Source organism: Prionailurus viverrinus, chromosome X (genome assembly GCF_022837055.1).
Source record: "Prionailurus viverrinus isolate Anna chromosome X, UM_Priviv_1.0, whole genome shotgun sequence".
In the NCBI taxonomy this organism is placed as follows: domain Eukaryota; kingdom Metazoa; phylum Chordata; class Mammalia; order Carnivora; family Felidae; genus Prionailurus; species Prionailurus viverrinus.
In genome coordinates, this window is record NC_062579.1 from 23,270,517 (window position 1) to 23,284,294 (window position 13,778).

At 42.6% G+C, this 13,778-nt stretch overlaps 1 protein-coding gene across 8 annotated transcripts in view; it reads right to left on the reverse strand.

The window, feature by feature from the left end:
• The window catches only part of TAB3 (TGF-beta activated kinase 1 (MAP3K7) binding protein 3), an 88,770-nt gene that overhangs the window by 39,527 nt on the left and 35,465 nt on the right, over positions 1-13,778 (reverse strand). For 6 of the 8 annotated variants that reach the window (XR_007148884.1, XM_047843507.1, XM_047843508.1 and 3 more), the window contains exons 3-4: positions 13,111-13,187; positions 12,737-12,867 (exon numbers count right to left, since the gene is read on the reverse strand). Coding sequence is in view for 1 of the 8 variants with exons in the window: in XM_047843507.1 (XP_047699463.1) it covers positions 12,737-12,769 (33 nt within the window). In the remaining 7 variants the exon portion in view is untranslated. The remainder of the gene's footprint in view (positions 1-12,736; positions 12,868-13,110; positions 13,188-13,778) is intronic. The other 2 variants (XM_047843509.1, XM_047843503.1) reach the window with 1 other exon arrangement.

The window sequence follows — 13,778 nt, forward strand, 5'->3', positions numbered from 1 at the left end:
AACAGATTAATCTACAATAAAGGAAGCAAGCATATACCATGGGGAAAAAGTCTCTTCAATAAACAGTGCTAAAAAAACAAAACTGGAGAACTACAAGCATAAGAATGAAACTGGACCACTTTCTTACATCACATGCAAAAATAAACTCAAAATAGATTGAAGACCTCAATGTGAGAGCTGAAAGTATAAAACTTCTAAAAGAAAAAACATAGGCAGTTATGCCTTACACTTTGGCCTTAGCAACACTTTTCTTGATATGTCTCCTTAGACAAGAGAAACAAAAGAGAAAATGAACTATGGGGACCACATCAAAGTAAAAAGCCTGTACACAGCAAAATAAACTATCAACAAAACAAAGACAACCCACTGAAGGGGAAAAAAATATTTGCCAATGATGTATCTCGTAAGGGGCTAATATCTAAAATATATAAAGAACTCATACAACACCAAAACAAACAAACAAACAAACAAACAAACAAACAAACCCAAACATTCTGATTAAGACACGGGCAGAAGACCCGAATAGGCATTTTTGCAGAGACATATGAATGGCCAACCGACACGTGGAAAGACGCTCAATGTCAATGGTCGTCAGGAAAATGCAAATCAAAATCGGAATGAATTATCACCTCACTCTAGTCAAATGTCTAATATCAAAAAGGCAAATAAGTATTGGCAAGGACGCGGAGAAAAAGAAGCCCTCGTACACTACTGATGAGAATGTAAACTGGTGCGGCCACCCTGGAAAACACTATGGAGATTCCTCAAAAAACTCAAAATATAAATACCATCCAATCCAGTGATTCCACTGCTGGGTATTTACCTGAAGAAAATGAAAACCCTGATTTGAAAAGTTATATGCACCCCTATTCTTAGTGCAGCATTATCTACAATAGCCAAGGTACAGAAACAACCCAAGTGTCCACTGACAGCTGAACGCTCAAGAACATGTGGTGTATGTACACAGTGGAATATGACTCAGCCATAAAAAAATAGTAAAATCTCGTCATTTACAACAACATGGACCTAGAAGGCATTATGCTAAGTGAAATAAACCATTCTGAGAAAGACCTATACCATATGATTTCACTTACATGTGGAATTAAAAAAAACCCAAAACAAATGAATAAGCAAGCAAGAAAACAGAAACAGACTCCGAAACACAACAGAACAAACTGGTAGCTGCCAGAGGGGGAAGGGGATGGGCAAAACACATGAAGGGGATTAAGAGGTACCAACATCCCGTTACAAAATAACTAAGTCAGGGCAGCTTGGGTGGCTCAGTTGGTTACGCGTCCAACTCTTCTTCATTTTGGCTCAGGTCATGATCTCAGGGTTTCTGGGACTGAGCCCCATGGTGGACTCTGTGATAACAGCGTGGGTGGGACCTGTTTGGGATTCGCTCTCCCTCTCTGTCTGCCCCTCCCGTGCTCACGTGCATGTGCTCTCTCATTCTTTCTCTCACAATAAACAAACTTAAAAAATAAATAAAGTAAGTAAGCCACGGGGATAAAAAGTCCAGCATAGGAAATACAGTCGGTAATACTGCAGTAACGTTGTATCGTGACAAATGGTAGCTACACTTATCGTAGTAAACACTCCTAATGTATGTAATTGTTCTATCACTGTTGTACACCTGAACTAATGTGACATGGTAAGTCTTCAGTGAAAGAAATGTTTTTAAAGAAGTGAATGAATCTTTGAAAAACAAATGAAGAAATACAAATGTTTAAGGCAACTACTCAATTACTTTTGCTCGTTTATAACTAAGTAGATACCCGAAAAACAACCATCCTGTAATCTCAAACTTGATGTTAATTACAGGCAGGGTATTTCATTTTGCTTGCAATCTGTCGGCTTCTACTGGACATCTAGCTTGCTCTCTTCTTCCTTCCAAGCCAAGGCTGTCAAGAGTTACGTACGTTCTTTTTGTCTACAAAGTGGCCACAGAGCCCCTATATATCAGACTCTGCCTAACCACAGGTAAAAAAAAGAGTTATTAGTTACTGTTTTAATAACTCCCAGCCACCACATGGAAGAGGTCTAATTAACATGAAGAAATACTGACAAGTTGGGGATTACAATAGGTACCCAGATGGGCTTCATGTCAACCCTGCACTCTTTTGCTCCCTGCAATTCATTGCTTAGTCTGCTTTTATCTAGCTCTTATCACTGTTCCACTGACATGCCATCATCTCCCTGATGCTAAATCCAGAGGATACACTTTCTGGTCCCTATGCACCCTTGACCTCTGTAGCATCTGACAGTACTGATTGCTGCTGCTTTTTTTTAAGCCTCTGTGACAATATCCTAGCCTGGTTTCTTCCCACCTCTTTTGTCCCATTAAGGTTCCTAGGTTTTTGCCCTAAGCTGCTTCCTCTTTTCATTCTACATTCTTTTTTTTTTTAAGTTTATTTATTTTGGGAGAGAAAGAGAGAGAACACAAGCACAAGCGGGGGGGGGGGGGGGGGGCGGGCAGAGAGAAGGAGAAACAGAACGCCAAGCAGGCTCCGTGCCATCAACACAGAGCCCAAAGAGGGGCTCGAACCCACGAACTGTGAGATCATGAGCTGAGCAGCGATAAAGAGTCACACGCTTAACCGACTAAGCCACCCAGACGCCCCTACATCCTTTTAAACAGCGATCACATCTACTAGTAAGCTTTCAATAACATTTAAAGGCTGATCATTTCCAAACTGGGATCTTGAACATCATGCTCTCTCTGAGACTCCAGACGCATACAGCCAAGTGCCTACTCCAGAGCACCATCTGGATATGCCCAAAGATAATTGTCAATATGTTCAAAAGGGAAACCCTCACCACAACCCTTCCTCAAATGCTCTCTGTTCTGTCCATGAATGTCACCACCATGGAGTCAGTTAACGATACTAGAAACCCGACTGCGATCCCTGACTTCCCATTCTTGTACGACCAACTAGAGTGTGAAATGAAGCGGTCAGGGTTTCTACCCCAGTTCTGCAATTTGTTAGTCTCTACGAAATATACTCAACTCGTATGCCTTGGAAACTTCACCTATAAAACGGAAAGAACGGTAGAGCTGTCATCAAATTCCTACGTCAAACATTAATAAGTCAGAAGGCATTAGTTACTATTTTTCAAGGTATTTCTGAATATTGTGGTCATCGGCATTATAGCTGCAACTTCCTGCTGTGCCCTCACCTGTGATCCTGCCTTCGTCCCTCCATATCATGGCCAGAATATTGGTTTTACAAGATGCCGCACTGAGCATGTCGCCTCCACTCTGCGTCCCAACAGAGCAGAGCCGGGTGTGATCCTGTGCCACCTTCTCTTCAGGCATTCGACTATGATCATCCACCTGCCCTAGATGTTTTCGTATCGTCCTCCCCCTACCACACACACGCACGGTTTCTCGGAGCCACAATGATCCTGTCCATATTGGTACTGATGGTGCTCCTTCTAAGGAGGCTTCTACGGACAACCTCCTCCCGAGTCCTGCTGCCAGGCCTCTCCTCCCCTACGCTGTGCTAGAGGACCCTCCATTATGCTGCCACAGCAGGTTGGGCTTATCTCCATGGACACACCAAACACATTATACTGAAGCTGCCTGTGTATCTAAAGGACTCTCATATAAAACTGGAGCTCTACCTGGAACGTGTTGTTATGCCAAAGTGGGGAAGTACTCAGAAAATGATGGGAGCTTGTCATAAGGACCTGGGAGCCAGCTTGAAGAGGCACCCATTGGCCAAACCTGTGACAATCGGAGTACCCAAATAATTAAGGACAGTAATGAATTACAGGCCCGTAGAAAAGAGAAACCCATGAGTCGCTATCAGTATTAAATACACACATACATAAGTGGAGAAGGGAGGGCTTTTGTTTTGTTTAGTAGAATCCAACTGGTAAACACACAAGGAGTGGTAAGACCTAAAAAAATCATTTTGCAGACAACACACTAGAGACCGCTTCAAGCAAAAATCATCAATGGATGCTACATCTTGGAGGAAATTTGGATGAAGAGTAGGATGCATGAATGGTCTTAAAATATCTCCCCCAAAGACCTGCTTATTAGTTTCAAGGGGTGAAAATTATGTGGTAGACAAATCAAACAATGTCATGCCTGGGTGGTCAAAATTAACATCAATGAGGGAAAGACAGACAGTGGGCACTTCCAGATGTGACCCTGAGAAAACAGAGTAATATGGTTTCTATGCTATACTATTCCCGTCGGGAATGCAGAACCTGAAACTAGTTATGAAGAAATAGACAAACACAGAATGACAAATGTTCTATTATTTAAAAAAAAAAAAAAAAAAAGAGGGGTGGGGACAGGGTGAGGATGTCATCTGAAAAATTTCAATGTCATAAAAGAAAAAGGCAAGACAAGTATCACAGATTAAAGGAGACAGAGTACATGACAACTAGACCTAATAACTGATCCTACACTGGATCCCATATGAGGTGGGGAAAGTGTTAGAAAACAATCTGTTGACAAAATTGAAATGGAGATGACAGATGATGAGTTTTAGGAATTAGGCAATGAAATATTTAGGGGTAAAGGGCATGACAACTGACTCTCAAACGATTCAGGAAGAATCCATACACCATGTATGTGTACACACACGCATGTACACAAACACACACGCACAGAGAGAGGGAACAAATAAAGCAAAAGGGGATGAATGTTAATGATAGGTGAATATGGACAAAGGATAGAAAGTCTTCTTTGCTTAATTTTTATTCTTGTAACCGCTGTACTTTTGGAATCATTTCCAAATAAAAAGTCAAAACAAAACAGAACAACAGACAGAAAGTCTGTAGTTGTATTCAGGGGCTGTGCCTTGTTCGCCCACGCACTCCCACAGCCTGACGGAGTACTTGCTCAAATGTCTGTTAAATAATGAAGAGTCACTCTTACTGTATGTAGCAAACCAATCTACACATAGAGATGACTCTTGCCCCCTACCTCCTGCACACACCCCCAATAAAATACTGGGGCCCTCAGGGACCACTGATGTAGAACAATCTGTCAATGCTTAGGAAAAAGGAAAAATAGGTTAAGTCACTCCATCAGTGGGTATGTATTTCTAGCTTTTCACTTTTAAAATATCTCAAATTTGAAATGCTAAGCTATTCCCCCAGATTAACAACCTAGGCTTAATTTAAAATAAACACTTCAAAGTCCTGGGTGTTAATTCAAACCTGTTTGAATTACCTACCATTGTGGTCAAAACAAACATTATTTGCCTTTTTCACAGTAAGATAATCTGTAATTTGCACTAGCCACAGGAGTCCTAACTAGATGAGTTAACTCTGCCCAATCACTGAGGCTGTAAGACAGCAGTGTCTAATAAAAATATAATGCAAGTTAAGTGTTCTAGTAGCCATGTGAAGGAAAACAAACAGGTGACATTTTAATAGATTTTATTAAACTGGATACACTAGAAATAGTACTGTTTTTACATATGATCAATATAGAAATCACTGATGAGCTATTTTACTTATTTCTCTCAAACTAAGTCCTTGAACTCCAGTGTGTAATTTATACTAACAGCATATCACAGTTCGGAACGGCCGCATTTCAGGTGCTCAGCAGTTACCGCCAGTTACCGGCGGCTACCTTACTAGACAGCACACCTCTAAGGCTTTGCGATTTTCATTCGATTAAAAGACTAACATGGAAGCGCCTGTGGGGCTCAGTCGGCTAAGCATCTGACTCTTGATTTCACCTCGGGTCACGATCCCAGGGTCATGGGATTGAGCCCCGTGTGGGGCTCTGCAATGAGCATGGAAGCTGCTTAAGATTCTCCCCCCACCGCACCCCCCCCACCCCCGGCCTCTCTCCCCCTCTGCCCCTCCCCCTGCTTATGTTCTCTTTCTAAAATAAATAAATAAAAGGCTACCAGGTACAGCTCTTTGATTCTAGAATTCAGTATCTCCTCTGACGGTAGACAATCAATCAATTAGGGACAGGGCCTGGCAGAGACTAGGTGTTCAATGAGTCTCTGTAAATAGAAAAGAAAAGTAGAATTCATTGAATTTAAAGGTAGGAATGACTTTAGTAATCAGATCCGCTTTGATTTACAGAGATAATGACAACTTTCCCACAGGAAATGATACTTCGATACTCGAGGGGCTAACCACATTCTGAACACCTGATGGCTACTTAACTGTCATCGCTAAAGAGCTTTCTCTTGAAGCACCCAAAAGCTTAACTCAAGCTGTCCCAGTGGCTCCAAAAACCAGTTTTACTCACTTCTCAACCCTAATTTCAAGGGTTTAAAATGTAAGGATACTACAGTTGACTTTTTGTGAAAAAGAAGCCAAGGGTCCCCCAAAACAAAGAGGCTCCGGGTGGGAAGGGCTTGGGTTCGCTCCTCTTCTCGTCTCTGGGGCCACCGGCTCCCCACCGGCTCCGTCCACTCCCCACCGGCTCCGTCCGCCTTTAGAACCTCAGGCGCTACGGAAGCCAAAGTTCCCGTTCATTTCACCGCTACTGCTGCCGGACACCAAAGACGGAACCCGTGTGCCCTAAAAGGCAGCTCTGATGATCTGGAGTCTACAAGTAAGAAAACAAACTCAAAGGACGGGCCTATGGCAGAATCACGACTCAAATCCAAGCCTGCCTTCTCCAAAGGCTGTGTCCTCCCCAGGGGCAGGTATCAAGGACACTGCCAGCAGGGTGAGGATGAGCGCCTTTGACCGGGAAAACAAAAAACAAGAAACCCCACCAGCTTATCAACCAATTAGGTGGTTATCGGTGTGGGGGGTACGGTTGGGAGGGGAGGAAAGAATCCTGATATAAAGAAGCTGTTTTGGGACACACGAGAAGCAGAGCTAAAAGGAAAAAACTGGCCCTTTTTTAAAGGTTACAATTACTGTACTCGCCTTGGAAAAAAACACTGAAAGGCATCTTTCAAATCAAAGCCAAGAACTTACATACCCACAAAGACGGCTACCACCGGAAAAGATAATTAACAGTAGACCTGCTTTTCACAAAGATGAGCCTAAACTGGTAAAAAACGTCTGCGCTTAAAGGGATTATGTACATAATCTGAACACTGGACAACACTCTGCCCTATACAAACACTCATTCACAGTTAGTAAGCACTGACTGACACGGATCATCATTAAGCGTTTCATAATATACAGCACTCTCAAACTTAATAATTTCCTGATAATTAGAAAATGTTACAAGACGTCTTTAAAAAAAAAAAAAAACAATTTCCTTTCTGCTCACTGGGAGGCTAAAACAGATAGTTTACCAACAGAAAATATTCTAGCCAGTAAGAGGAGCCTCTTTTCCTAAAAAACAAAGTGAAGCACTACACTACATTTTTGCATTTAATCCCACAGAACGCAACTAAAATGAAACACTGCCATATAGCATATTATAGATTTCAATATGACGCTCATCAAAACACACCATCTATTCTTGTCCATATATTATCAACATGTGCAACGACCATGCAAAATACATACGGACTTTGTTTCTTAACAACACTTTAATGGGCTGCTACTCTTTATACAATTCGAAAGTGGTGAGTGATGATCTGAAACCAACCAGAGGACTCCGGCAGTATGTGAACTGTACTGGCTAGGCTAGGCTGTGACCTAACTCCTGGGACACCATTGAAACCCCACCACCACCCACTAAAGCACAGATGGCCACAGCTGTGGAGTGGAACTGTGTAGGCGGTAACCCTAGATCAAAAAAGAAACACTGGAGGCATAACCCCACGATCGTCCCAGGGTTCCAAAGCCAGATAAACCAAGAGGTTCTGCAACGGGAAGCCTTTCTTGTCTGTCGGCTTTGCGGGGACTCCCAATTTCTGAGGGCAGGGTGGAGGTGGGGTCGGGGGCTGGGCTCTGACGCTATGCTTAGCAGTGGAATCACTCTGAGGTTTCCTTCAGTGGGGAGGCTACCCTGCCCCCTGCATTCAGGAACGTGTCGGCACCAAGGCGCAGTGGGTTCTGTTCCTCCAAAAGCAGCTACTGGGATTTCTCCCAACAGAATTATTCCTCCCGGCGGGAAAGCTCCCCCAGAGCTCTGCTCTGATGCTGCCGTTCTCCACACTCTAGAAAATGAGCTCACACCTAGTGCTTTGTGTCCACAGCCTTCTCTGAGATCAGCAAGTACGCAGGGTAGTGCGGTTCCAGGTCCGAGTGTTTACTTCTGCCACATTTTAGCTCACTTCCTAAAATAATTATAGCAGAGGTTACAAACCAATGGTCTGTAGGCCAATCCAGCCCGCTGATCTGCCTGGTCTGACCGCAAGTGTTAAAGAAAAAAAGCAAAAAAAAAAAGTTGAGTCGTATTTTTTAAAAAAAGATGTTTTATTTCTTTATGTAATCTCTACATTCAACATGGGGCTCAAACCCACAACCCCGAGATCAAGAGTGTCATGTTCCACCGACCGAGCCAGCCAGGTGCCCCAAACACACTTTCACATAGAGAAATTTTACATAACAATCTGGCTATCCAGCTTTCCTCAGAAAAAATGAGAAGCTGGAACAGTATCAAGTGGCTAAAAGTGCAGCATGGAAGAGACACATACTTTCCAGCCTGCCTACTCTGCACGCTCCCTAGGGCGTCCCCAAGTCAGAGGCCCGACTTTGCTGTTACCCGCAATGTGTTCCATAAAAGGTACAAAGCCACAAAGCCAGTACTGTGCAAGTCCAAGCCTACTGTGTCTCAACAGTAGGCTGCTGATACAGTAATGTGGGGCACAAGAATTCTTCATCATGCAAGCCTATCTGGTGTATCATAAGGTGGTTAGCATCCTGGCCCCTCTTGCGAAATTGCCAGAAACACCCCAGGCTTCTTTAGAAAGGCAAAAGCATCTCAGGCTGACACCTACTGCTAGCATGTTAAGTTTGGTGACATGACAACTTCGGAGGATTGAAGAAAAGTTAGCCTGGTCTCGGGAGGACTTATAAGTAAAGGCATCATTCATTTTTCTGATTAGTCTGGCCCAGCTAATAACCAGTGAACAAAAATATGTATACTAGTATAAGACTTTGGAACTTTCATCCATTTCTTGCTGCTTCGGAGGTTTTGGCTTTAGATGATACTTACTGAGCCCTATGTATGTACCAGGCACTGTGCTAAGTGCTTTGTCTCATTTAATCCCCCTTATCCCACGGGAGAGGCCATGATATCACCCACAAATTTGAAAACGAGGAAATATGAGGTTCAGAGAGGGTAAATAATTTGCCTGTAGTCACATAGTTAATAAGCAGCAAAGCTAGGATACAAACTTAAACATCATTTTCCTTCCACCTCAAGTCAATTAGGACTTAAAATTTCCTTTATTTCCGGGTACGTGGTTAAGACAATGATGTCAAAACTCTGATGATGTCAAAACTTTTTTTTTTTTAGTTTTTTAAAATGTTTTTATTGCTTTTTGAGAGAGAGAGAGACAGAGCATAAGCAGGGGAGGGGCAGAGAGAGGGGGAGACACAGAATCTGAAGCAGGCTCCAGGCTCTGAGCTGTCAGCGCAGAGCCCGACGCGGGGCTTGAACTCAAGGAGTGTGAGTGAGATCATGACCTCAGCTGAAGTCGGACGCTCAACTGACTGAGCCACCCAGGCGACCCTGATGATGTCAAAACTCTTACAGTTTGTTTGTTTGTTTATTTTTAACATGTGTTTATTTTAGAGAGACAGAGCGAGACAGAGCACGAGTAGGGGAGGGGCGGGGGGGGGGGGGGCAGACACAGAATCCAAAGCAGGCTCCAGGCTCTGAGCTGTCAGCACAGAGCCCAACGTAGGGCTCGAACTACAGACTGCAAGATCATGACCGGAGCCGAAGTCAGCCGCTTAACCAATTGAGCTACCCAGGTGCCCCAAGACAGTTTAAAGTTCAAACCAAAACCTGATTATAAAGAGTTTTTTCAGATGAACATAAGGGAAGGAAGACAAAAATAATATAAAAACAGGGAGGGGGACAAGACAGAAGAGACTCATAAATATGGAGAACAAACTGAGGGTTCCTGGAGGGGTTGTGGGAGGGGGGATGGGCTAAATGGGTCAGGGGCACGAAGGAATCTCCTCCTGAAATTATTGTTGCACTATATGCTAACTAATTTGGATGTAAATTTTAAAAAATTAAAAATAAAATGAAAAAAATAAAATAGAAGAGTTTTTTGTAGTAGATAAATTCTTTGAGGTAAACAGCAACAAGAAGTGGCCTGAACAGTGAAACATAACAAAGCATCTTTTACTGGTACAGGTAAGGGTTCCAATTTCAGGACTTTTCATGCATGTATGTAAAGGTGTAACCAATTAACAAGGGAGGGACAGGAACATGATAGTTGGTATTTCCCCTACATGAGGCCTTCCAAATAACTTATATGATAATCGTGTCACAGGATTCTGATTATAGGGAAAAACGTTTTGAAATAGTCACATTTTCACTGCATCTATCTCATATTCTCTTCTCAAAAAATATATATGATGGATCAATGTAATATTCATATTAAAAGAATCAAGAGCATTTTCATGTTAAATATAGTCCCCCAGATGCAAAAAGAAGCAGATTCCCTTTTAACTGAACTTAATACCTCCTCGCAAGTGAACATCTGTTTGCCAGCTGTCCCCTGTACAGGATCTATCATACATGTCACTCCTGCCTTCCCCCACCAGCCTCCTCAACAAAAATACAAACGAAGTACTTGGGATCTCCTCCCAATTCTGAGTCTGGTAACCAAAGAGTAGGGTATAATTACTTGTTTTTTTAAGTAAGCTATATGCCCAACATGGGGCCTGAACTCATGATTCCAAAATCAAGAACCGCACTCTCCACCAACTAAGACAGCCAAGTGCCCCAAAGAAGCAGGATATTAAAAACTAAAATGAAATGATGTTACGCAGTGGTATATGAAAAAAGAAATGGGAAAGCCTTGATTCTTATTAGAAATATTTTGTTCGTTTAGGAATACTGAGTTGGTTATAGGAAAAAAAAACCAGTATCTAGGTTAGAAAAATCAGAGATTTCCTTCATAAAATGACTTTAAAAATATCTCAAGAACATTCTGGAAAAGACAAAACTACAGAGTCAGTAAAAAGATCAGTGAATGGCAGAGGTCTGTGGGGAGGAAGGGTTCACAAGCGAAGCAGAGACAATTTTAAGGGTGGTGAAATTATTCTGTATAATACTCTAATGGTAGATACATGACATTTATGCACTTGTCAAAACCCACAGAACCTGATAACACAAAGAGTGAACCTTAAAGCATGCAAATTTTAAAACAGGTCAAGGGATCGCAGGAAGGAACAGAGACCATATGATGTAACCTAACTGTATTACAAATGTATGAAACAATATCACTGCAGGTGGTAGAGGGGAAAGGTGCTGACCTAAATAGCGTTGGAAATGAGTGGCACCTCTAAGAGTAAAGTCAAGGCAAGAGGAACTGTACATAAGCACTGTACTCTAGTTGATAAAGTTGTTTCTTATGGGGGTAGAGGTTAACAAAACTGATCTACATCTATACACGTATACTAGCAGAGAACAATTAAGAACATGGATGGTGAACGTTGGGAGCCAGGTCTTACTGTTAGAAGTGGGAGGTCACAGACAAGCAACAGGAGAAGACTAGTACGATCCATGTAGTAATGGATTAGGTTGGAGACATCAGTAGCAACTCATGTTTAGCTTAACAGCTTAATACTAACACAGACATATAAAAACAGACATAAAGAAACGTTTATAGACATGCATAAATATATAGTCTATACATGGGATTTCAGCTAGCAGAGTCCAGAAGCACCAACACCCTGAAAAGGCAATGAGCACATCTAGTACTCAGATCTTTATTTTTTTTTAATGTTTATTTGTTCTTTCAGAGAGAGAGACAGAGAGCACGTGCGAGCTAGCGGGGGAGGGGCAGAGAGGGAGAGACAGAATCCGAAGCAGCCTCCAGGCTCCGAGCTGTCAGCACAGAGCCCGATGTGGGGCTCGAACTCACACACCGTGAGATCATGACCTGAGCTGAAGTCAGTCACTCAACCGACTGAGCCACCCAGGCGCCCCATCAGATCTCGATTTCTAATAGCATTCTCTAATAAAAGGAACCAGGACTTTGTGGAGAAATGGCTGATTCTAGGACTGGAAGGGAGATACACAGGAGAAGCCCGGAGTATGTTATAATGGTAGAAACTTATGAAGTGCTCAAAAGACACAACCCCTCCCCCCCCCATCACCGTGGAGGCATGTTAAAGTGACACAGGGACCATCCAAAAGAGTTCATCAATGGCCAAAGCTAGAAAAAGTTAAACAACAAAATAAAGTAGTAATGGATTATGATCCAAAGTATAAAATAATTATCCATGAACCCATACTGATATAAATAAGTGACTAAATGAACAACTAAATGGGGGAGAGGGGACAATCTTCCATGCAGAAGACTTCCCAATAATTTATGTAGAACACCCTCAGGAGATGGACCATAACTTCCCACTCAAGCGGGGACCACACGGTGACTTTGTTCCAAACAACACAGTGCGGGAAAGAATGTAAAAAAAAGAAAGAAAAGTAACACTACAGTGGAGAACCCTGACATAAACCTTAGCCAGGTGACCAAAGTGAACATGAACAGTGACAAATCATGTTGAAGCAGACACTCCTGATGTGCTAAGAATAGAAGAATGGCACTTTACCTCTGTGGTCTTCCTCCCCCAAACCCACAACACCAATCTAAATAATGAGAAGAACAGGAGACAAATCCTGACTAAAAGATATTCTACAAAATACCTGATCGGTTCTCTTCAAAACTGACAAGGTCATCAAAACAGTGAAAGTCTGAGAAACTGTCACAGCAAGGGGAGCCTAAGGAGACATGGTGACCACACGTGATGTGGTGTCCCGGGGGGGGGGGGGGGACCCTAAAACAGAAAAAACACATTAGATAAAAACCAGAGAAATCTGAATAAACTGTGGAGTTAATAACAATGTTTCAATATTGGTTAATTAACTGTAATAGATGTACCGTTGCTAATGTAATCTATTCATTAATTAGAAGAAACCGGGTGCTGAGTAGACAGGAACTCTGTGTATTACCGTCTCCGTTTTTCTGTAAAATTAAAACTGTACAAAACGAAAAATCTACTTAATTAAACAAAATTTACCTGAAGATGATTTATAAGCTCTGGCACGGCAGTCTTATTCACATCTCCAGCTCGAAAAGCACCTTCTTGTCAGTAGTCTGTAAAGGTGAACGAAACGAGGAGATAGTTATCCTTGTGCTGACTTCCCAACTCAGTATGGAAAAACGACAGAACCCCACAGACTTCTGGGGCCTTAAGGTGACAGCAGACGGGATGCCAGACCACACTCTGAAGCCAGGTGGTTCTCTCCCAAGTATCCTCACAGGCTGAATCACTGTCCTTTTTGTCAGGTCACAAATCTCTCCCACATTAATTCTACGTTATTCCAAGAGAGCAGCAGTTCAGGAAAACAAGAAAATAATCCACCACTTGTTTTCTTAAGGCTTTTGTAGCACGCCTGGTTGTGACTTACCATCCTGACCCCCCATTCATCACAGAAGATAGGAGGAAGCCCAGACCTCACAAGCTATGTATGAAACTTTAAACTGTATGGTCAAAATAGTAAATACCTTCATAAAATATGTGGACTACAGGGGCACCTGAGTGGCTCAGTCGGTTGAGCGTCCAACTCTTGATCTCAGCTCAGGTCACGATCTCACGGTTTTTGAGTTTGAGTCCCGGGTCAGGCTCTGAGCTGACAGTGCAGAGCCTGCTTCAAATTCTCTCTCCCTCCCTCCCCACCTTCCTCT